Source organism: Nestor notabilis, unplaced genomic scaffold (assembly GCF_000696875.1).
Source record: "Nestor notabilis isolate BGI_N333 unplaced genomic scaffold, ASM69687v1 scaffold3812, whole genome shotgun sequence".
Taxonomy (NCBI): domain Eukaryota; kingdom Metazoa; phylum Chordata; class Aves; order Psittaciformes; family Psittacidae; genus Nestor; species Nestor notabilis.
The window spans coordinates 58782-84912 of NW_009917769.1; the positions used below are offsets into that span (position 1 = coordinate 58782).

General features: G+C 37.1%; 1 protein-coding gene across 1 annotated transcript in view; it reads left to right on the forward strand.

Annotated features, from left to right (window-relative positions):
- The window catches only part of LOC104401717 (usherin-like), a gene marked incomplete at its 3' end in the record, with an annotated part of 99158 nt that overhangs the window by 57793 nt on the left and 15234 nt on the right, over window positions 1–26131 (forward strand). Inside the window, exons 11-16 of the mRNA XM_010009391.1 lie at window positions 2677–2872; window positions 6147–6788; window positions 12400–12583; window positions 17754–17917; window positions 22701–22859; window positions 25748–26129. Of these exons, the coding sequence (XP_010007693.1) occupies window positions 2677–2872; window positions 6147–6788; window positions 12400–12583; window positions 17754–17917; window positions 22701–22859; window positions 25748–26129 (1727 nt within the window). The remainder of the gene's footprint in view (window positions 1–2676; window positions 2873–6146; window positions 6789–12399; window positions 12584–17753; window positions 17918–22700; window positions 22860–25747; window positions 26130–26131) is intronic.

A 26131-nucleotide genomic window follows, 5' to 3' on the forward strand; every position in this document is an offset into this window, starting at 1 on the left:
CAACATTAGTTTTCTCCAGGTGTTAAGTTTGTACTTTTTGCTGTAGAAATTAATTTGATTTTTTGATGATTCATTTGGTTCAACACTTGTTACTGACTTAAAGAAGTGAAGTTGAATCATGAAGCATGATTTTTCTTTGCAAAAAAAGTGCCAAACTTTTCCAATATATCAAACTAATTTCTATTAATTTACTCCATACAGAAAAAGGCTACTACTAGTCTGTAGATCTCAGAAGCTTCCTTTTTAATCTCTGTTGTGGTTCTGTCTGTCCTGAATTCTACACAGAATCAAAGAAGCATTAGTTGGTCGTCTCCTCCAGCTCAAAGCAGGATTGTTGTCGGAACTAGAGTCACTTAGTCATGATTTTGTCTGGATGAGCCTTGATACCTCTGGGGATGGAGAATCCACATAACCTCTGGCAACCTGTTACTGATGCTGCACTTCCCTATTACTAAAAAGTTCTGATTTCCAACCTATATCTGCTAATCACACCACTTAATTATTTATTGCCCTCACTGATTCTGTGGTAGTCTTCCTTTATTTCTGATTTATTTCTTAAGCATGTTGTTCATTAAAAGCTGATTTTTGTATTTCCTTATTCTGGTTTTTAAATTTAGTGGTGGTTATCCTCTCTTAACTTTCCTAATTTGATCAGAATTCCACTTTTTGTAATGCTTTCCTTCATATGGTAGCTTTGGAGTAGCTTTAAAGTCTTTTGGGGTATAAGTTAGATATTTGTTGAGTGCTAATGAGGTATCTAACACTTGCTCTTGTGTAATCTGAGTATGATACGATCACTAACACAAAATGTTTCTTTCGCAGTTAGGTATTAAACAGGGTATTTTTCTTCATTTAGGATTAAACTCAAGAGTGGCTTTTCACGTGTGAGTTCTTCGAGGAATGGCTGTGATGCATGACTGGGTCTCTTATAGCAAACTAAATATTAAGATCAAGTCCAGTCTAAAAGGGAGTAACTTGAAAATCCTTGTTGCTGTGTTTTCTGCTGCTGTGGTCCCTTAACTCTTACCTTTTTGTACTTTCTGCTCTCTTGCCTTTTGTTTAAGTGGTGTTTTCCTACTTTTTTAATATCTTCATCTTCCTTAAAAATGTGGCTGATATATTGGTAATAGATCTTTGTTAGCATATTGAAGAGGTGTTATTGGACTACAGGGGCTTTTATGAGGAAGGGGTAGGAATACATGCTTCTCTAACTTTCCTTCAGTGTTCTCTGCACTGAGTTTACTATAAGATGTTGAAATACTCTCTCTCTTGTGTTAATAAAGCTTCATTGCAGATTGGAGGGTATGATGATAACGTTTATTTTAAGTGGAACTTTCAAATAGTTTTGTCTCTAATGCCTCAGGACTCCCCTGTTGTTTTAGGTTTGCTGTATTCACAGCATTAAGATGAAAAAGATAATTTTAAAGAAACATTTTTGTTCTGGTATCTAATTAAAAGCAAAGTATATTGAGCTACAGCTGTTGATGTTATGGATGAATAGTTTTGAATCACTCTGCTCTCGTATTTGTAAATATTTGCACTGAAAAAAATACACTGACCCAAAGAAAAATAATAGAGAATTTGTTTTCTGCCATCTCTGTGTTCCCCAGAACACCTGAGTTAGAAAAGTTAGGTTTTGTACCTTGATTATGAATCCTAAATCTTTTGCCAATTCACGTCTGCTGCATCTCTGTGTTGTTTTGACTGTGTTCTCAGGTATCTTGTTCATTGGCTTATATCTTCCATTTGTTTCCCTGTCTCTGTACCATTGCCCTTTCCCTGTTTCCCTGTAGTCAGTTTTCCCACCATATTTGCAAGTGATGAGTATAAAGATTGGTTGGGTTGGTTTTGCTTGTGTTTTTGGGGTTTTTTTTGTTTTCCCCACCCAGCTTTCATAGGTTTGAAATTGAGATAGTTTTTAAGGAGTCCTTTAATCTTGCACAGGATGTGGGAAAAATACTCCCAGATCATGGCCCTGGTGTAACAAAGGATGCCTCAGCTCCTTTCAGGTAGCGATGCTACCCATTTAGGGAATAGGAGAACACCTTTATATCCCACCACTGAGGTGGAACACTTGGATCCCAGCTGAACCAAGAAAAGAGGGAGAGGATTTCAGATACTGAGCTATTGGGTCACATCCTGCTGTAAAGAAAGAGAAAATTTGTCTTGGATGAGTGGTCAGAAGAGAAATCTTTCCCCTTTGCTTCACTCTTATTTAACTAACATTTGCACTAAAATAAATATGTATATGGTGGCCTAAACAAACTTAACCTTTGAAAATATAGATGTTTTGCAGTACCTGTGATTCAAAAAGTACTGTTTGTTTTAATAGAAGTCACAATTTATACAGGGCAATTTTGTAATTATTATTTGCATTTTCTCTGTCCAGATGATAAATATGGCCACATTGTTGACTCACTTCTTTTTTCCTTCTGTTTTGAAAGAACAGGACTTTAAAGCTCTATTAAGAAATTTAATAGTTATAGTCTGCTTCATATATCTCTTTTTTTGTCTCTCTCAACACAAATGTAAAAAGGGTATGTGGTACACATATACATTCTCTGTACCATTTAAAGTTTTCTCCTCCCCAACTCAGACTCCCGTTCTTGTTGCTAATGAATGTATCATCTAAAAATAGGTATGTTCACCATTCTATAATATTTTGTATCTTTCTAGATTGGAGGCCAGTGTAATTGTAAGAGACATGTGTCTGGCAGACAATGCAATCAGTGCCAGGAAGGATTCTACAATCTACAACAGTCAAACCCTGATGGCTGCAGTCCCTGTAACTGTAATACCTCTGGGACAGTCAATGGAGATATTACCTGTCACCAAAATTCAGGCCAGTGCAAGTGCAAAGCAAATGTTATTGGTATGTGTAATGCAAGAGCTTGGAGCCATTTTTCTTGTTTTCTCTGCAAATAAACCACTTGATTTCTAAATGAAAAGTACAGTAAACTTCTTTGCTGAAGGCAGATTATAAAACTGAATGAAATTAACTGTTGAAAAATTATTAATTTAATAATTCTATCAAACTACAGCTTGAAGCTTAGTTTAATCAACCCTTTAGAAGTTTCTTTATGGCACAGCTACATTAGCTTACATAGCTCCATACTAATAAGTCACAGAAATAATGTAATTTGCTTTCTGCATAGATGTTTCTTTTAGGAAATTAACACCTTTTTTCCAAATGTTTTATACTTAATGAGTTCTAAGCAAATCGTTTCCATGCTCGTTTTCTTAATAGACCAAAATAAATGGATTTTTTTTTCCCCTCAAAATATTCTGTGCTACAGGGTCCTTTGTGATAAATCTATCCATTTTTTTTCTATTATATTTCTTTGAACTGTTCCTATGAAATGCAAAATAAGTCAACATAATTCCACAGATCATGTACATAGCTTGGGTTAGTTATCAAGGGCCACATAATTTTAATTTTGTAATTCAATGCCAAGCTGATTATAATAAAATGCTACCTTCTGTGTTATTTATCATTTTTTTTCACAAGACGGGCTTTTTTGTTTGTTACTCCCACAGGTATTTTTCAGAAATTAGATTTGATTATAGCAATTTATTACTTCCAGCATATTTGAGGGGAGCCACAGCTACATAAGGACAAAATTTATCAAGTGCCCAAAATACACAGTATATATAATACACTTTGAAATGTTGATGTATGGGAATATTATGCAAGGAGAATTTCCTGATAAAGTGAGCCTTGCATGATAACTGTGTGTGTCACAGACTAGACTATACATGCCTCAAAAAAGGAGATGGATCTTTTTTTGCTTTGTTATTAACACAATTAGTAACCTATTTTTTTCTTGAGCCAACCAGGCTTGTGGGTTGTATTAACAATGTTTAAATACATCTTAATTTATAACTCACCGACTTGTGAATATTGACTTATTTGTAATATTGTGAGTCTTTGTTTCTTCTTTCTTCTGATTTCTAAAAGCAAATGCAAAATAACAGCAAATAATGAAAATAACTCTAAACAGACATAAGCCTGAATAGTTTCTGTCCTCTTTCCTGTGGAATGCCAAGTACCTATGTTTTCCATACATTAAAATTGTCCTAAGAGTAAAAGACAACCTCCATGCATCTTAAGCACACTCTCTACATTCGATAAAAAGGACTTCAGAGCATTCTTAATTGGATATTCTTTGCCCCCATTTCATGTTTGCATCTGTGAAAACCTTTCTTGACTCAGTGGGAGTTTGGTTTACAAAGAAAGGCACAATCTGGTTCTCATCTATTTGATAGTCTGCATATAATTTTAAATATTTTCTGCCTTTAAAAACAATAAGAATTATTTTTATTTCCACTGAAATAGTAATAAAAAGTATAAATCTAAGCTTTCTGCAAACTTATCTGTCACTACGGTGGGGGCTGTAGTTATGCAAGTGTTTGCTTGCAGGATGAAGACCTAATTATTTCCAGGTTAAATTCTCTCTAGTTTTCTAAACCACTCGTAAATAAGCTTCTGTGTATTGGAACGTGTGCAGCAAACTTCAACACCGACCTTTCCTCTTTGGATTTCTAAACTGGTTTTTAGAGCAATCTGTCTATTGCCATTTTATCTATTTAAACAAACACGATAACAGAAAAATGCAACTATGGACTGGGGTGTTATGAAACATGAACTGTTAGAGTTAACACAACTGTTAAATCTTACTAATGATTCTATCACCAGTAAAATACATTAGCACCAATAATTTTATTAAAGTAGGTCATTCATCTAGAATAAAAAGGTAGAAGAATGTGAATTAAATGCCAAGCGTGCTAACTCCCCTGTACTTGTTAACACTGAATGTGATGCCCTGTAGGCCTTCCTCAGTATCGTTAGGAATAGATTACCTGTCAGGAATATGTATGGCATATTCAAATAAGCACTGCGCATATTTTTAAAACTGATATGATATGAATCCATGTAGACCAATTTTAATAGTTCAAAATGAGTCATAATTCTTGTTAACAATACAGTTATTTTTAAAATTTGCAGCAATAGTGGTCCTTTTTTATTTTCCTTATTGAAATTAAATGATATGCCTTAGGTGAGTCATTCATCACTGTTAAAGGAACTTGCCTTCTGTTGGAGTTTTTGAGTTTTTATCCATATGTATAATGCATTTCCTACCATTTATAGGTTTATTTTTTCGACGTATAAGTTGCCAGATGTGTTCTGGTATGGTTTTGTATTTTTTTAAATGATGGCAATATTTTGCTCAAACATTGTGTTTATATTTTTCTGTATGCACCAATTAAGTGATGGCTTCATAGTGAAGGATTTTCCCGTTGCAGGGGAAAATACAGAACTGTGAATTTGCATGCTGCTTGTAATAATCTGGTTTGCTTTCTTGTAATGTACGTTTTATAAACTAAAACACAAATGCCATCACTTGGGGCAGGGATAAGCTGAGTGATGACTTTGAAAACAAAGCTAATAAAACTACAGGATGAAGCATGAAGAAAGCAGTTTAGATTTTAATGTACTGCAGGAGTTGGCTAAATCATACGTTTAGATAAAAATATTTCATTTTAGATTATGGAAAACACTTTCTGCTTTCGGGATGGGCTAACAATGAACACTACCATAAATGTAATCAGTGTTAAAACTGGACTACAGTGTTAAGTAAATCATTCATCGTAATTAGTCTAACTTGTGTTGTTCTAGAGTGTATTTAATGTTTTTAACATAGCATATAAATCTGTTATCTGAGCAGATTGAGAGCCCACTGCAATTCTCTGTGTATTATATTGCTACTATATAGGGTGAAGAGTTCACATAAGCATTGATTGTGCAACAGGTGCTGTTCTGGGAGACAAAGAGATTAATTCTGGTTTGTCTTAGAAATGTTACAAAAAATTTCTTGCAGGAGTATCTTAAATTGTATTGAGAAGCTGGCAGAAAAGCATCGCTTCTGAACCAAATTAGAAAAGTAAACAGATTTTGGGGCTGCCACTGCTACACAATTGATTTGTGCAGCCCTGTCATTCCTGTTAATTATGCTGGTGAAGACCATGAATACTTTCTCTTTTCTTTATCTTATTTTTCCCAAATGAAAGTATACTTATCCCTTTTTAAAAATTGAAATTAATAGCTTTCCAGCTTTTTTTCCTATTAATACCTCTTCTCTTTCCAGGTCTCAGGTGTGATAGTTGCAATTTTGGATTTAAAGCTCTCAGATATTCTAATGAAGATGGATGTGAGCTTTGTTGGTGCAACAGCCACGGCTCAGTGAACCAATTCTGCAACCCTCTCTCTGGGCAGTGCAATTGTAAAGAACGAGTGAAAGGACTTCACTGTGACACCTGCATGGACAACTTTTATGGGCTGGATGTAACTGGTTGTAAGGCTTGTGAATGTAATGTTGCAGGGTCATTTTCTGGAACCGTGTGTGATGCAAAGACAGGGCAATGTGCGTGTAAACCAAATATTGGAGGAAGGCAGTGCGATGAATGCCTCGATGGCTACTACAAAGTACAGGAAAATGATTCCTTTATTTGTCTGCCGTGTAACTGTGATAAGGCAGGTACAGTAATTGGCTCTCTGCTTTGTGACAAATCAACAGGACAGTGTCCTTGCAAAGCTGGTGTAACTGGCCTTCAGTGCAGTCAGTGCATGCTTCATACGTACAACCTCAGCATGAGCAACCTCCTCGGCTGCCAGCGTTGTGACTGTGATGCTCTGGGCACATTAGCAGGAACAGTTTGTGACCATGTTTCTGGACAGTGTGTCTGTTTGCCTCAGCGTCAGGGGAGAAGGTGTAACGAGTGTAAACCAGGTAAGGAAACTGGAAGACAGTCTCCTTGATGTAGTAAGTTGTACTGTCTTGGATATCATGATAGTTCATACGTTTTTTAATGTGTGTTTTGACAGCTTCATGTCTGACATGTCTCTGACTTACGTTGTTAATTATTTTTCCATTTCTTCCTAGCTGTGTGAATGAGAAGGAATTACTAATGTTCTGATCACTGTCAGACATTTATTCTATTCCCAGGGGTTGTATAATCTGTGTTACTGCTGCAGTTTCAACGTACCCAAAATAAGGTTAGGCTAGTTCTTCTAGATATAGAGAAAATACAGATACTCATGGCCTGTTCACTGAATAAGAGGTTAACTGGCATAAGTTGATGAACAGCAGCTCTCCTCATAATGAAAAATGTGCATTTGGAAGGCGGAGTGCAAGCCGTTCAGGAAGGGCACTTCCTGCATAAAGCTGAGCATGGCAGGAGGCACAGAGATGGTTGCTTAAACTTGGATGAGGTGGAAAACATGTTACAAGCATTCACTTGCCTTTTTGTGTTGAGGATGTGCTGGCTTTCCCAAGGACTGCTTAGAATTTGGCCCTACAAGTAGATGATACTGCAGTTGCTATGTATCAGTTTCTTGTTTTGGACCGTATTACTATAAACAGATATTAAATGTTCATTATAACATTGGGAAGCTCTGTAGTTACATTTTAATGTTTTTGTTTTTAAAAGTTGGCGGTAAAGTGAAACTATAGGTAATATTAACACCCATCCTTAGTAATAATATTAAACTGGTAGATTTAGTTCAAGTTAAATACATATGCAATTTATTAAAGTAGCAGGTCACATTAAAAGGTACATTACAGCTCCGTTGGTTTTAATATGCCATTCAATAATTTGAACAGAGGTTAAAAAAGCTGCTTAACCTCCATTAAATATTTTTAAAAATACTTTCATTTAAATTATTTTAGGTACATCTACTAATAAATAAGGCAGCATTCTGTTTTTCTTAGTTCCTTCTCCAGTGCTATTTGACCTGCTAACCCTCTACAGCAACCACTTAATCAGAGATAGGCAGAGGAGTGATGTCAAGGCTTCCCGAGTCACTGACCGCCCTTGTCCTTGAAAAAGAAAGGCCAGGGTTTATGCAGAACTAAATGCTTTAAAAAGGTTTAATTGATAGTATGAACAGGCTGGTTTGTAACAAAGCTTACATGGCAGTCAAAGGAATACTTCCACAATAGTTCCTGTTAAGAAAAAAAGGAAAAAGAAAATAATATTTCTAAGTAGTGAGTGTAAGCATCTATGTGCTGAACCCTGAGCTCTCTTCTGCAGGTGAAAGTATAAATCCTTAGCTTTGTAAAAGCATTGTGTTGCTCTTAGTGTAGCACAGCATATTCTCACTGACATCTTAGTGTTGATTCGTCTGTGAGCTCATTTAGGCATTTAATATAGCTAACTTTTACATAAATGTTCTTTGTTAGTATGTTCCAGAGGAGAGTCTTCTATAAAACAGGGCTAAGTATAACCTGCTAGTAATACTGGCATGAAGTTGTGGAAGTATGGAAGAGTTTAATTGGTTTCAAGTACTCTAAACATGTTATAGTGTCACAGAATGGTTAGTGTTGGAAAGGACCTTAAGATTGTCTAGTTGTCCTGTAGCTTTGCCTTGGGACAAAGTAAAGTAAACGTGATCTATATATGTAGCAAACACAACCTAACTGAAAGCACACACGTGAATTACGAATTAATTATCTAAACCTGGAAGCCCTAAAAACATACTGAGGACCTCAATAATGTGCCATTATAGCATATCTTCTGTGTGATTTGATAAAATTTGAGGTTTCCAAAAGTTACCAAAATTTTTAGATGGGAGGATTTGCCAGTGAAGAAAAAGTCAAACTGGAAATTATTTTATCATGAGATTTTATTAAACCAAACCAAGAATACAAAACAAAGCACAAGAGTGCTCTCCAGAGCATTCAGTTATGCATTTCACCTCTCCATGTGTTTCACGTTTGTGTCCATTGACCTGTTATCTTCCACTTTGTTCTTATACAAGCAACATTTTTGGTAATTTTCCTTATATTTAATTTGTTTTTTACCCTAACTGTGTATGCGAAGAGAGGAACACTTGATTCTAACGTGACACCAAATGAAAGAGCAGTTTTATTTTGTACATTAACTTGCTTTTGGGATGTCCTAGGTTGCAGTGGTAGAAAATGGATCTTTCCAGCTCCCGAATAGTTGTGAACAGTTTGTCCCTGCCTCATTCTGAATGGGACTTGTGTCATACAAATACTATTTGACACAGGTTTGGGATCCTGTATGAGAGCAGCAAAGCTGTAACACACACACATAATAATAATAATAATAGGCATTTATTTGGTAAGCTCTTTACTCAGTGACTGCTGCTTTTCATGGAGTGGTACATAGTATAGAAGAGATGTAAACCAGTGTGCAAGATGTGTGGCTGGGCACCAACACTGATTTTTTTGTGTAGGTACTATCTCTCTTCTTGCCCAGAAAAATGTGAGGTATGTTGTTATCAGTGCAGGTAACTGTGCATTTTGAAGGGCATGCTGTGGTTAAGAAATGGGCATTATTGCCATAGCTGGTAAGCATGTGGAAATGCGAAGGAGTTGTTTGAGTGTTCCTTTTCTATGAGCTAGGTGGTGGGAGAACTAGTGCAATTAGAAAAGGAAGCTGAATGCTTTGCTATGACTTTGATTCTTCCTTTTGAAGAGCATGTTTGATTGACAAATGTGATCAGTTATGGTTGAATTGGGGAAAAAACAGTGAAGAAAGAATAAGCGTAATACTAGTTATATACGTAGATCTTGTAGAGATTTGCAGTGGCTGTCTTAAAATTGGAAATTGACTCTATTATACGACAGTGGATCATTCATAAAGCAGCTTTTATGAGCCCTTCTAACCTTGCTGTAAATTAAGCTTACATTAAGTTCGTTCTTACTCTTTCCTGCCAAATTCTAGGTGGTGGAAGTAAATAATAATAATGGTTATGACAAACAGTATGAATTTTTAATCCAGTGTCTCTTCTCTTTTTGACTATGTTCAATTGTGTTAATTTACTTATAAATTAGTTGTGGGAATGACTTTCTCTGATTTTCCTGTGCCTCACTTTAACTTCCACTCTTACTAGCTACTTACAGAGAAAAAAAATCTTATGATTTGTGATACTATCCAGAAACTTAGTTAAACTTTTAGAGCATTTCTAAAAGATTATTACCAAAAGCTATCGTACCAAATCCTTCACTGCTCTACAATGGTTTAGGTAGCATGATATTAGGAGAGCCACGGTGTTTAACATTAAGGTATAGATTCTTTATAATCATGAATTTCACTGCTATGACAAAAATACATATATATGCTGAAGTGATCTATCCTGCTTAGCTAAAATTAATTCATTTTCTAGAGATGTGCTTATTTACCCACTACAGTATTTTCTTAGACGTTAGTTTCACTCTGAGTTTCAGCTGGACAAGGGTCTGTTTTAGCCTGAGTGCTTACCATTTACTGCAACTATAAACTGGGTCCTGAAGAAGTGCTTTGACCTTCTGCAGGAGTCCAGGCTTAAACTTGTTTCCTATCTTCCTGTTACGTTCTTTGAGTGGAGTCGTTAACTGTGCTCAAGAGTGACATTGCTGGGAAATGGTCTCCTCTACTTATGCACAGGATGGGCACTGTACTGCTCAAACAACTGCAGTATGAGATAATACATGCTGCCTCACTAATAACTTCAAGCTATTCACTCTCTGTGGTGGCTCAGTCTGGGGCCTCTCTGGAATAAAGTGCCAACAGCATGGTTTTTTATGATGCGAATGTATGTTAACTGGAGACTGATATCACTTCACTGTCCGCTTGAGATTTATCTCACTGAGGACCAGAGGCTAAACTTGAACAAAGATTTGAGCAGTAAAATTCTAATGTTTTCAATTTGTTTAGTTCCTTCGCTATTTGGATATGAGCTCACAGCGCAACACTGCTGCAAAGACAGAGAATACCACCCTAGGGGTGTATATATAAAGCTATCACTTGTAAGACAAAATAAATAATAAGGCCTTGGGTGATATGACATGTTGCAATACAATTTTGGGCTCTTTATTATAAAGCAGGGCATCAGGAGGTTATTGGACAGCAAAAATATTCAAGTAACTGAGAACATGAGTAAGAAGAAACTGATTGAACTTTATCTGAAGAGAAAGTGTGTGAGGAGTCTGTGCTGCAAATACTGCACATTTGAGTCATGTAGAGAGTCTCCTATTGAAGTTGTGCAATAATAATTAATAGTAACCAGCTGACAGAGACAGAAACTCCTGTCAATGGCCCTATTTTAGGATTGATGGTCAAAGATACCTACTTGCAGTTAACTAGTGCCCGTTAATGCTGTGTCACCACCACCATTTGCAGATCTGTCATACATGGCTACATTTTCAATGAACTGTACCATCCAAAAGCAAAGAAAAAGCAGAGCAATTTGTGTGGAAAAAGACAGTTAAATATGTATTAATAATTGGATAAAACCAGAAAATAATTTCAGAAAGTTCTTAGTGGTGTGCCATTACCCGACTTGTCTTCTAATCAGATATAGAAAATAGTAAGAATGGAGTAAGTGCATGTATAGCCAAATAGATTATGCGAGTGGTACAGCATCATTAAAAGAATGTGTGTAGAACCTCTTTTGTTTGGAATTTTGAGCGAGGCTGTGAATAATGGGTAAGTTCTTCAATGACCAGATTAGGGATGTATAAACTCTATATAACTGTATTTATCAGTAATGTCTTGGAGACTTGCATAGATAAAGATTGCTTGTGAGGGCAACAGGATGAAAGGTAGTGTAGCAGAAGCATACCAAATATACTGTGGAGAAGGCGAAGTGAGCACTCCGGTTTATAATTGGAAACAATAGAGGAGCAGAATAGGGTTGAGAATGAAAGCTTTTTAGTAGCAGGTAAGTAACTTCTTTTCATCAGTTTATTAGTTTCTGAAAAATTAGTTGTGTAGGATACAAGTTCTGTGTTGAGGAGGAGGAAAAGATAAATTTTACATAGATCTGGGAATGCTCATCAAGTGTGTTTTTCCTTAAGTATCATCATGTTTCGAGGATTAAGCCAGTCACTGGTTGAGAAAGATTAAGAGATTTTGTGTTTTTTTATTTAAGAAAATATGGGCATTTCTTATGTTTTGCAGCTGGCCATTTTCAGAGATGAGATCCCAGAGTAGAATGCACAAATGTCTGTTCTCATATCTTATTTTTTATGTTTCTACTGCTTGTGGTGCATTCGCTATTACCTCTCATGTCCTTGGGTCTTTATTTTCTCTACAGACACATTAATGTACTCCCCCTATTTTGCATTTGCTCTGTCTAAAATAAAGTCTTAAGAGAGAGAATAAAAAATCACAGTTGGCAACTGAAGGATGAATAATAGCTTTACAAAGTGCCAATGAGAAGATTTAGAAGCTCAGCTCTGCAGGAGGACTATATTGCTTTATTTGAGTTGATGTGTGCGTTACCTAAGGTTTGGTTCTGTTGTTTCATCCCCTACTACACACAAGTTAATAATAATCTTACTGTGTTCACTTTTTGTATAATTTCTATTCTCAAAACCCCTTTCTTTCCAGGTTTTTACTCTTCTTCATCCAGTGTCACTGGCTGTCTGCCGTGCCTGTGCCACACAGCTGGTTCAGTGAATCAGGTCTGTGATAAACTAACTGGCCAATGTATTTGCCAAGACGCTTCAGTAACAGGACAGACATGTGAACGTTGCAAAGAACTGTATTTTGGATTTGACTCTGTCACAGGGAGGTGAGTGTTTCTTTGTTACAGGTACACATAGCCTCCTCAGTACCTTTTTCTCATAGCTATTTGGAAAGTTTAGTGACAATGAGAAGATGTGCTCCAGTTACATTAATCCTTCTCTGAATTCATGTGTGCACTCTGGTTTACATGTGGTACGTTACACAACCCTCTGTACTCCAGGAACTGAAGGAAATAGAAGTTTTGCCACAGCCTGAAGTAGAAATAACATGAAAGCTGTATAATGCTAATGCTGTCTAATGTATTTGTTTATCTACATTTCCGCTGTATCTTCAATAAGATGTGATGGTTTCTGAGGTGTTACTTGCTGACTATTAAAATGCAGGTAATTTGCCATTCTTATAATCAGTGAATGCTTTCGAAGATCTCAGATATTTTACTGGGGGGGAAAAAGAGGTAAAAATAAAAATACAGATATCCCTGTCTTCCCAAATTTTGTTTAGCAGCAGCAGTAGAAATACAGCACCTTTCCTCTTTAAAAAATCTGTTTTTCTGAAGCAGTGTTTTCTTTTTCAGCATTTAGTTATGTGCCACAGGGTAAATTGTTTATCTAATGTAGCCTGGGGGCCTCTAAGTACACTGAAATCATATGGATATATTCCCTGGAATGTAAGGAGGAAAACATATCTATAGGTAGTGCATTTTTATTCCAGCTATTGCTCTATCTTTCTTTTCCAGGATCATCTTTCTTGCTTAATCCACACAATCTCGATTTCCTTTTAAATATTGTCCAGAAAGATTGTGCAGCTGTAATGCTAACCATATTTTAATGCAGGCTGATTGTGTTAAATTGTTATATTTAGTATTTTTGCCTTTAAAACCACAACCAAACAAAAAAACCACAGGCAGAAGCAAAATCTGTACAACGTGTACAACATCCCCCTCCCTGCGCTCCTTTCCCCCAGCTAGTGTGGGGTAGACATGCTTTTAGGCAGCGCTTGTCAGTGTCATCTCGCATATATTTGACAGTATTCTGCAGGTTTTTCACTGTAACTTTTATGTTACTGTCACTCATTGGGAGATTTTTTACAACTATTTTTTACTGTTGTGGGTCACAGAGGCATCTGCTAATGGCCGTAAAGTAATCTGTAGGAATAAGGACTTCCTATTTTCACTTCCTGTCGTTTCTAATGGTGAGGAATAAAATGTGTGTAATATTAAAGCTCCCTTTTAAATATCTTTTCCTTATTATTAATGACCACTTTTTTTAGTTACTTGGAAGAGAGGTGGTTGGTTTGTTTTGTTTTAGGAGCTGATGGAGAGGTTTGTGTCTATGTTAAGCAACAGCTGTCCTGAACTAGATATTGGCCTTCAATTACCTGCATTTTGAGCTGTCTTCTGAAATTCAAAATGTAGAAATAACTTGAATTACCTAGATCCAGATCTGGTTGTACAGATAGAAAGTTTTTACAGTTCTGCAATTTGAATCAGAGTTGCCTTTAATGCCTTAATACTACTTAATCCTCATGACAGTATTGAAGACTTGCTCTGGTAGTACATTAACATGATTAACTTGTGTTGCATATGCTTGGCTTCCTGTTGGTTATCATCTGCTTGGGCAGTGTACCTCTGTTCCTTGGGCAGAAATGCTTTCCCACTGTAAATGATAATCCAAGTCTTTATTTGTTAATCTGTTTTAATCCATTTATTTAACTGTTAACATCTTCTTAAAAGAGTAATATGCCTTTTCTTTCTCCATAAAGTTACAAAGTCATTTAAACCATCCCTGCTGTAAGTGTCTTTTACGGATGCTGTGGTTACAGAATGAAAAGGGTGAGCTACATGTAGTGGCAAAGGCATATCTGCCTTAGCACAATAGCAGAAAAGAAGCAAAAGTTGTTATACACAGACCATGAGGCTTTAAAATTCTCCCACTCCAAGGAATGTAGATGTGAGCTGATTTATTTTGTGATGCTTTTGAGATAACACAGGAACTCCACATTTTTTAATGCATTTCATCTTATGAAGCAGGTAAATTTCTTTGGCAATTAAAGAATTAGAAATACTGGGGTCTTGCAGAAGTGTGAACAGATCTGTAATGGTTGTGGGCATTGGTACACATTTGAAATGCTTTACCTCTGTATTGTTTACTATAATGAACTGGTCGATGAACATCACAAATTGTTTATCTATATATATATATCTTGACAGATTACTGTTTATGAAATCCATTTAGCAAGTGAGGTTTTCCCATAAGGATGAAAAATGAAGATTTTAAACAGATTGCTGGAGAGGCTCTAACTGCACCTAGAGAGTCAATGTAATAAAGGTTTCTCTATATTAATATTACAAAACCCATTTATCCTCACAAAATCAATATTGCAATTCATCTTGGCCTGACATTTCTCTTTCCATGTTTTAAAAGTCTGTTTTCCTTGATTATATATAATTCGGTTTTAATAAAACTCAAACGTGTTTGACTCGGAGAATCTTGAAGAAGTGGCATTTAGCAATAATGCTGAAAATATTTTTTACACGATTAAAAGTTTCAAAGAATTAGTTATTACTTTTTTTTTTTTAAGATCCTTAATTGGCTGAATCCTTAATCCTGACTGCAAAGCGTGAACTGTGCATAGCAACCAAGCTGGTTCTGGTGTTCTGCAGTTTAAGAAAATGATGCATGTGATTACACAAACATGATGTGTAATCCTATGGAGCAGAATATGATGACATGTATGATGCTATTTGCAGGATCTCGAGCCCAGTTCAGTGTAGGTGGAGGTAAGGACCCTATGCTTACCCTAGAATTAAATGCAACAAGCAGAAAGCAGCAGCCCCACCCTGCCAGGCACTGGAAACTATTATTGTGGCTGTATGTGAGTTTGATTGTCTCATGTGTGAATGATAATGAAAACTGGAATGCTCAGGGGACCCTTATTCTGAAGAGGTGCAGTAACATACAGGAGAAGTAAGAGCAGCTTGTCTTTTACTGTTTATCTATCGAGACACTTTTGTTAACTACCCCCCCAATGTACTAAATTATCATCACACAATGAAATTATGAAATAATAAATTGCTCTCTTCTTGAGCAAATAATTCTGTCTTCGTTTTTATCTGTAACCAAACTGGTTTTTTTTTCAGTCATGACATTTAAATAGTCTGAATAAAACCTCTATTTGAAGGGGGATTTGAATGTACTGTCTACAGATGAAAAGACTTAATACAGTTTGAAAAAATTGCCCTTTTCTCTTGACTGTAAAAGAGAGCAAACTACGGTATAGTGGTTTCCAAGAGAGAATGTATTTTATTTATTCCCAAAAGGATATTAGTCCATAAAACAAATTTGCAGCTTATTTTGCAGCTTTAGCTTTTACCAGCCTTTTTAAGGGTGTTGAATGATTCCCCAGGAGATCACACAGCACGAGCTGCTGTGGAGTAAAGGAACTCTTAATACAGAGAGCTCTGTGATGGGCAGAAAATGTATGTGAAAGTTTTCTTAAACCTGTTTAAAAATCTGTCACATTTAGTGTCTATTTCACTGATTATTGACCTGAATTTTAGTGTCCTAATGTGAAAACAGTTTCAACCCTCCCTTACTTTAAAAAGCCATTAACCATAACTGAACTCACTTTTATCTCTGCCTTTGTATAGATAAGAGATAGACTAAGGTGATAGTGATGAATGTGAAAATGGCAAAGTAACTTGTGTAAAGGCATCACCACTTACTTCCCTAGATCTGGTGAAACTGGACAAGGGAAGATCAGACAAATATAAATCAACAAGTCTTGTCTAAGTCTTAGGGTTAGCAGAGCAAAAGGAGCATGGCATGACTATCTCTCTTCCTCTTGTGCTTCTTCAAGGTCTTTTTTGCTGCTTTGGCATCTTGGGACGTAGCACCTGAAGGAAGTTAAGATTCCTTCAAGGCTGATGCTGCTTACGCCTGAGAATTGGACTTTTCAAACTCAGGGCAAGGGGAGTGAAGTATAGATTTCACAGTATGTTTTAGCTGCACTGCAGAGTCCCGAGTCCCACGTTTTCCCCAGTCCATGTTATTTTAAAACTCCTTTGGTGTGCAGCAATTGAAGTATCGTGCAATTAGGATCTAAAGTGCAAAGTTTTATTTGCCATTGTTGGCTTTCTGTTATGACAAATAATGGCAGTCTGTATTGCAATAGGTAGCATAACAGTGTTTGCAGTCAGCAAAAAATTGCTTTGCTTAACTTCTGAGATGCTCTGAGTCTTTGAATATTTGCATAGTCTGATATTAGTATCCCTGCTATAAATGAATGTCAGTGGAAAAATACTATATCAAATGAAAAACAAGGTGATCGCGAGAGAAGTTGATTGCAAGAGGTTTCACATGTAAAAGCCAAACCATAAATTAATCCTGAAAGTACGTGACTGATGCCAGAGAGATTTACAGAAGATGTGGCATTTGTGTGATACCAATGCTTTTAAAGTTGTTTTTCTTCTAAATTAAAAAATAAGTTGATGTACACATTTAATCAAATATTCTTTTTAGTTATTTTCAGTTTTGTCCATCAGGTTCCAAAGAAAATGTTCTTTCTCTTACAAAATCCAGAGTTTTGCTATGTTGTTTCCTTTCACTGTTTTAATCTGAGGGTTTTTTCCACCCAATTTCTGCCTACGTTCATTCTCCTGTCTTCACAGCGTGTTAGTTATTTCAACTTCAAGTTGCCTTTGTGGACAAGAAATTATTAACTGATTTCTTTTTCAACAAAAGCCCAGTTTTCTGTAAGTTAGAGGTTTTCATATTTTGTACAGAAACCTATCAAACCACATCAGTGTACTCCAGTATGCAGAGTACACATGTATCGGTGAACCCCAGAGCTCTGCAAGAAAGTTTGGATGAGTAAGTGTGGCAGGACTGAGTGCATAATGTGGTTATTGCCAAATGCTATTATCCAGTTTCTGTGTAGATAAATATATACATAAAAGCTCTTTAATTCTAAGCAGTTTTAGTCTAATTTAGAATATTATTCTGGCATTAAGCCATTAATGTTTATTTTTATAACGGGCAGCTTTTTGGTAAGTTTCTTTTCACCAAACTAATAGGTTTTCTCCTGTGTCTCAAGCTCCTGATCTGTTTATGATTCTTTAATTACGTTACCCATGGATCCTTTAAACCCAGCCCTGCTGTGCTGAACTAAAGTGTTAATGTGTTTTGATCACTTCCTCACTTTGTTTTTGTTTGTAGATGTCAGCACTGTAATTGTCATCCTGCAGGAGCCATTAGTGGGACTTGTCATCTTGTTACTGGACAGTGTTTTTGTAAACAATTTGTAACTGGCTTGAAATGTGACAACTGTGTTCCCGATGCCAGTAATTTGGATGTCCACAACCTATTTGGCTGCAGTAAAAGTAAGTGGATGTTAGGTCTTAAAAGCATGTCTTTCAAATCAGTATTTTGTTTTTATTGATTTAGTGAGTTTTAAATTAGGTCAGAGGTACTAAAACTGGGTTTGACTCCTCCCTGCCACATCAGAGACCACATCTGGTCTCTGAAGTTTGGGTGATTTTCACTGGGAGTGCCTTAGGAGTGTTTTCTAGAGAGATGCACAGAATGCTTCATGTCATACACACAGCTTATGCTTGCAGTCTTACCTGGTGAGAAATAGTGGCCTATAGTTCCCTTGCACTTCCCACTATATTCTTTGTAGTGACCAATGCAGAGTTCACCTTTTAGTCACGCAAATGCAATAGTATTTGTACAGCTTACAGCTTAGCCACCTTTCCTGCCATTGACAGGAGGCAGGAGGTCTGCTTTCAGATCTGTTGAAGACCTGCTCCCTGTGATTAATTCAGAATCTGCTTCTCCCTGCAAAGTAGCCTCTCTCGTCTGGAGGCTGCTTTTTAGGTGCTTTGGGAATATATGCAATATGGTTTAAGAAAGTGTCATAAATCTGCATGTGTGAGGTGGGCCTAATGCTACGCTGAGGGTCAGATCAGGAATTGTAAGGAAACACATTGCAATGGAGCATTTGCATTTCTGCCCTTGCAGTGAGTCTGGATCTGAAGAGAGAGCACGATTTCAGCCTTTGTGTCATAATTAGTCAGAATTAAATGTTCAGATTTACTCAGCAGTGCAAAGCTGGTGGGGATTTTAAAGGAGGAGAGGAAAAATATATGTAATAAGAAAATTATCAAGTTGTCTTCAGGTCAATGTTCAGAAACAGGCTTTGAGGACACCATAACATGCAATGTGAATGAGGTGTTCTTCAGATGCTAACTAGTTGTTTCTGCCAGCAGGCCTAATTAATAACGGCCACACCAATCCTACTGTGAGACTTTGGTAGTCATGTGTAATGCAACAACAGGGTTAAACATTCCCCACTAATCTCTGGAGTATGTTTCTGGATCCTCCTTCAACAAATTATTTCTTTGTGTATGCTGCATAGGTATTTGTATGATATTCATCATTGTGATATGTGCACACTATTGATTTGCAAGCATGTACGTACACAAAGAGTTTGTTTACAAGGACAGCGAGCTTCAATCTGGAATCGAATCCCTTTGATTCTAGTTTGTATTTCACTGTAAATCAGTTTAAATTTCAAATAACGTGTGTTGTGAAATGCACGATGCTATAAATGGGATAGAAGGAAGAGATTGATTTGTTTCCAAAGAGATTTATGTTTTTCTTTTAAGTGTTTAGATACAGTTTGGTTTTGTTTTTCCCCATACTCTTCTGTAGAAGGTATAATATCTATTCATCGTGCAGGTAGTTAATTGGCTTGTTGTATCTTTAAAACATGTAGGATGTTTCAACTGAATGTATAATAATAACTATACATGGCGCTTTTATGATGCTGTTCATCTTCAAAGTGCTTTGCAAACATAAACCAACCTACTTATTTATGTTGGGATATACATTGGATAAAGGTCAATGGCAATTCAACTATAAAATTGATTAATAATGATATGGCACAGATAAGTAATACCATAGATTTTAGTTAGAAAAAAAATACATCAGGCTGTATTTGAAATGACAAGTGGAGTCCTCTTCTGGACATAAATGATATAGCAATTGCAGTCCTTTGGTTATTCATACCAAAATATTTTAACTTGTTGCACAGACAGGCAGCTTTGCCTGGCTTAGTAGGTAGGGTTATTGTCATTGCAGAATAGTATTTGTTGACCCAGACCATTACTCATTATAAGTCTTTGCAGAGGGAAGCAAACATAAGTTGCTGTCACTGTTAACTAACAATATTTAAGGAAAAGGTCTATTTTCAGTTTTCTGCCCAATAATATCTTAGATGTTCTATAGGAAGAATATGACTTCCAATACTTTGCTTACACATCCACAATGCAAACCAGCAGACACATAGGAGTAATATGTGGTAGCATGAGACTGAGAATGGAGAATAAAGGTTATGCTGATAAATTTCTATGATTGCTCAGGTCTTGTGAGCATGTATTACATGGAGAGAAACTTTCCAAAATGCCAAAGAGATTTAGGAGCACTTCTCTCTTTTGGATTCTGTACTCCTGTAGATACTTAAGCATGCATTCACTTCCTAACTCAGCTGGACAAAACCCCTCTAGATTGGCAGCAATGCAACCTCTGCTTTCTAATGGGAGATGATGACTGTGTTCTGTTGAATGCAATGAATCCTGAAATATATTCTGCTACGTGTTGGCTGAGAGACTGCAGTAGAAGCAGGGCTTTTCATTATCTTACTCTGATAAAGCTTCAACTCTCCTTTTAGGTTTGTATTAAAACCCCATATGTTTAAAAAGCCATTGATGTTGGCGTAAGTCTCCACATCCATCACTTGTGTGGCTTGAGGTCCTCATGTCGTTTTCTGTCTGCAACTTCACTCTTTGCTTCTTGTCTCCTGTTAGCTTGACCAAACAGATTTTGACAATTAACTTTTGGTGAATAGTGTGTGTTAAGCAAATATCCATGTAATGAAGATGATGATAGTTTATAAACAGAAGGAGACAAAATGAATGATACCCACATGTTTCTAATGTTGATATTTTCCTATATTTAAGGAAGAAAATGTAAGGAAGAAATTATATGTATGTGTGAATGTAAGGATGCTTATATATGTATCAATGTGGGGAAGAAAAGCTTATTGGGTGGTTCTGGATCCAGCTCCTGGTAGCTTACTTTATATGCTGATTTCTGTACAGCCCTATTGTCATTCTTGGACCAAAATGTTTTCCTCTAGATCCACACTACAGAATCATAGAATCATTTAGGTTGGAAAAGATCTTTAAGGTCATTGAGTCCAACCATAAAACAGTATGTTTACATGCACATCTGTGTATATATGTATATCTGTGCATCCAAAGTTTAATTACTGAGTAATAGCCATTATCTTAGAATGGACCATGATCATAAAGTTGGATTACAAAAGAGACATAGGAAGGGCTTTGCTCTTTCTGAAAATGTGAGACACTTGACTTGTGAACTTGAGGTTTGTTTTTTCTCTTCCTTGATACCAGAGCAATTAAGCAGCACATTTTCCAGAGTTAATGGAGGTGATAGCAGAGTAGTGTTTTGGTAAATAAGAATCTCAAGCTGGTTTCTTAAAATGTTAGCTACCTTGCTCTCATTGATTTAAATTTCATTGGAAACAAATGGGAGTGAATTGTCTAAATAACCTTCAAAGTTTTCCTCTTTGTTTTTTGTCATCTGATTAAGCAGGCTTATTGTAACACTTCAGTAAAAATTGTCGTTAGATGAACTTTCCATTTCTATTCTATTAGAGGAAGTTATGCCTGGCCTAGGAGAAGATGGACTGAATCCTCTAAATAATATACGAGTTGTATGTTTATATTTGAAATATAGACTTGAATAATGTGACCAGATAGACATGTTCCTTCCCATTTTATAGAGGTCTTGAAATACATTAAAAAGAAAAAAAAGTATTTGGAAAACTGTGGTGTACTTGCTTTAATGGAAGGATGGATTAAGTTTATCTGTCATTTGTTTAAATGTGTAAATTTGATGTTGTTGTGGTCCAAGCCTAGCTGTCATCTATGTACAACACAGCTGCTTGCTCACTCTCCCCTCCCTGAGTAGGATTGGGTGGAGAATCAAGGTAAAACCCCATGGGTTGAGTTAAAAAAGCTTAATTGAAATAAAGTAAAATGTAATAATAACAATATAAAAATAATAATAATAGGAAATAGAGAAAGGAATAACCACACACTCCACCCTGCAAAAAAACCCCAATGAAAAAAACCCCAACCAACAAAGCTGGTAACTTATTATACAGTGGGGCCTCTTCAACACTTTACCTCCTCGTCTGGTGACATTCCGAAGTCTGCCTTCTGGCCAGCCCATGATCACTTCTAAGATTCCGAGATGACTGGGATTTCTTATTTGAGCCCGTTGTGTGATTAATCCATCCCACTGCATACTTACTCCACGTAGCATCAGTTGCATGATGTGTGGAGGAGATTCTCCCTTTGAACGTACAGCCCAGCATGGGCAACCGGGGCGCCAGGAGGAGCTGTGCTTCAGTGCCAGTCACTTCTGAAGCAGCTCGAACCCCTTCATAGGCTGCCAGTATCTAAGTTGAGCCCCCCCTGGATCCTCTGTATCCCCGACTCCAAAAGCCAAGGGGTCAACCTCGAATCTCCCCTGGTGTGTTTTGCCAGAGGCTCCAGGTAGGACCATTCTCCTGGGCTATGGCATAGAGCACACTTTTCACATCTTGCCTGGCCTGGACTGGTCCAAGGGCTACTGCATGAACCATCTCTCATTTAATTGGTTCAAATTTGTGCCCCTCCTCACTGGCAGAGCAGGAGAGACTGAAAAATCCTTGATTTAGGGTAACCACTATCTAGCAACAACCAAAACATTGGTGCATTACCAGCATTGGTCTCTAAAGCCAAAACACAGCACTGCACCAAGCTACCAGGAAGAAAATTAACTATCCCAGTTGTGACCAGGACAGATATTCTTGGATAAAAAGCTTTGTTGGAAAGCACTGGGATGGATCAGTTTATTAATGTCTTGCCTGGGTGACTCGTGTCACTCATATATGTGTCATTTTTACTTGTCATTTTTTACTTGAAGGAAACATAGGATTTTCTTTGCATTTTTATTTAAATTTGTGTGATTATTGATTACCTTCATTTTTACATCCTCCTTTTTTTGGTGGTGTTTTGGGTTTTTTTTTAGCTCCATTCCAGCAACCTCCTCCTACAGGAGAAGTTCTCAATTCCTCTGTCATCAGCCTCTTGTGGAGTTCCCCTGACTCTCCAAATTCTAACAGGCTTATTTACCAGCTGTATAGGGATGAGGCTGAAATTTATACAACTGAAGACTACCACCCTTACAGTAAGTATTTATAATAAGACATCAAAGAATTTGTGGGTTTGTGTGTACATAGCTATGTATATGTGCAATTTTTCTTAGAGATTTCTCATTTCTGTCATTATTATTCTATGTTTTTGAATACATAGTTCTTTTTTCCCTTAGTGAGTTATTGTTCTGTGTTACTAATTTTCCTTCAGAGAAACAAATTCCCCAGTCTAAAATATCTGGCAAACTGAGTGACCCAAAATGACTTATAATTTTTTACTTTCCAATCGGAAACACTTTAAAATTGACTCTCCACAGAAGTGTTCTCTCCAAATTTCTCCAAAATCTAAAAGAAGCATAAAGTCCCAGATAAAGAATTAGAGTGAGTGGAACAGACCCTAATGTGCTTAAAGTCCTTTTTTTTCCTCCTCGCGGTTTTAAACTGTTAACAGATTAGGAAAGTGCCTCTAAGTTTTAGCACCTTCTGTTAAGTGGAGCTCCTGACTTGCCTCCAGCAGCACCACTTCTGTCATGTTGAGGCTTGCAAAGGGATCCTCAGAGGGCAATCCTCAAGGATTCAACACTCTGTCCTAGCTGGAAAGGCCATTTTGTGCTACTATTGATCCTCTTATCAAAGTGTTTTGTTTTGATTTGTTGTTTTTTGGGTTGGGTTTTTTTTTTCTTTTCCCTTTTTGAAGACTAGATGTGGTTTCGTGGTACTAAGGTTTGAGTTCTGTCCTGGCAGCTTCTTTAGTTTGTTGCATTTTCATCTCAACGCAGCCTTAGTATTTTACAGGAGTTGAGTCTTTCTAATTACTGGCATTTACCCTGGAGGAAAAACAAAAAGACCTTTACTCAATGGCAGCACAGATCCTTGGAATGCACCTAGTATTTTTACATTCTGGTGCATCCTGCTGTGTTACAGTTGATTACTCTGTGCCTTACGCTGTGAATTTGGACACTGCAGTGTATACCATGAGGAAAGGTATGCGACCCCATGTAAGCATGGAATTAAATGAGAGGAGAGAACTAAACATTTAAAAAAGGTTTAGAGGGGTGATAGAAAACATTCCAATTCCACAGTTTGGTTTAAAAGCTTAACTTTAGTGAAAATGGGAATTAACTTCAAAAGAAAAGCTGTTTATACTTTGTTGTCATAAATTTGTGCTTAGTAATGCACTTGAAACTGAGTGCATGATTGAGGATGTTATTTCATGCCTGTGCTTAAATACTTTATAGAGAGTGAAAATTTCTGATTGCATTTAGCTGGTCAACAACACATTAACACGTTTCTATTTAACAAAACATTATGTTGTGCAAACATAGATTTTGTTTCCAAAGATGTTTCTGACACTTCCTGGTAATCCCCCTACTTAATGATGCGAAGTCATCTGCTGGCATTTAAATATCACAAATAGGTTGCTTATGCTGTGTAAGAACTTTCAATGACATTTTTTTCTCGGTATAGTGTGGAATTTGGAAAGCTCACAATTCAATACTGACTGAACCTGCTCATGTTCATGGTGCTGCTTACTTTTCTGGCAGATGAGATCAGCATTCTGGGTGATCTGCCTCTTCTGATGTCTGCATTTGAAAAGTAATGTGCTTGCTGTCAACATTAGACCCTGTGGCCTTTGAGTCTGGGTTGACCCTTAATCCGTAGAGTCCTGGCCCATTCCAGAGGCTGTTTTTGGAGGGTGGGATGGTTGTAGAGGTAGGGTGGTATTGGTGCAGTTGTTTCTACAGCAGGTGTGAATTCTGGAGTTGGTAGCTAGGTAGGCAGGTAGTCCTAGAGCTGGTTCTAAGTAACCCCATGGTTCTAGATTGGGGCTGCTGGTTCTGAGGCAGGGAGGTCCTAGAATCTAGTTCAGGGAGTACTCCTATTTTGTCATCTCAAAAGGAGTTCTGATACTTGCAGGTGCTGATAGCAGTCTCACTGGGTTTTTTTCTTTCTTATTTTCTTCTCTGTCCCTTTAAGTCGAAGGCGCATAGGATGAGCATCTGATCATCCCATGAAGTGTAGCTCTCCCAGATTTCTGTAGCGCTGACTCGCACTGCCTCTGTGGCCATTCTTTTCTCTGGCCACAAAAGAGGGAACTGGACATGTGGCAGGCTCTTACTTGCCTTTATAGCAACTGCTGGTCATGCTCCTGCTCCCAGGGTTCTGACCAGCCTGTCCAAGACACGCTTGTCGCGGTGGCTTTGGTACCCACGTTTGTGCCCAGAGGCACTTCAGCCAGGGCAGCTGTGTCCACAATAGCTACAAAGCTATCTAGAATAATGGAAAGTGAGGGGTAAGGAAGGTAAATGTAAACTTTGGATATACCTTTTTAATAATTATTTCACTTTTCATCCAAGATCAGGTGCTTTAAAAATGAACTGTTAAGCACCATATTAGAAGTGAAAGCACAGAAAGATGAAATATTTGGTCTTACACTACAAAGCGAATAAAAAGCAAAGATACAAAACCTGTCAGAATGGTTTTGTTTGGTTTTTTTTCTAAATCTGACCCTCTAAATCAGTGGTGATTTACGTTTGAAAGAATTATTTCCAAAAAGGTATAAGAGGATGATTGTATTAATCTTACTCATGATTGAAGCATGAACTAGGAGAAATTCAGTGGAAAAATTATTTCTCTAGTGATGCCAATATGCTGTGGAAGATAATAAATGGAAAAAGTGGGGGGGATTCCCTGTTTTAAAAGAAAGGTGATTGAGAAGTTACTATGTTCACAATGATATCAAGAAAAGCATGGAACTGGATGATCTTCAGGTCCTTTCCATCCGTAACCACTCTATGATCATATGCAAGGAGAAATAAATAACTTGGATCTTAGATTAGGGCTGGAAAGACTTTAAGTATGCAAATTAGGATTATTTTTCTTGTGTTACTCATGCAGTTTTCTTCTCTTCTGTTTGTTTTAGGTGTTCAGACCTTCACTGATACCATGTTGTCTCCGTACACCTTCTATTCCTATTACATCCAAGTCAGCAATGTTCATGGTTTTACAAGAAGTGTCTCAGTGACATACAGAACAAAATCTGGGACACCTACGGGAAGCTTGCATTTAAATCCCGCCTTTCCTGTTAGTGACCACTCTGTTTTACTTCACTGGACAAGCCTCACCCATGACTCTGGGCCCATAGAGAAATACATTTTGACATGTACTGGCTTGGTTGATCTTCAACCTTGTGGTCAATATGAAGGCTTAGGAACTTCAGCAATTATTGGGAATCTCTTTCCATTTACAAAGTATGTCTTTTCTGTGCAAGCTTGTACTAGTGGAGGCTGCTTAAAGAAGCAGCCCC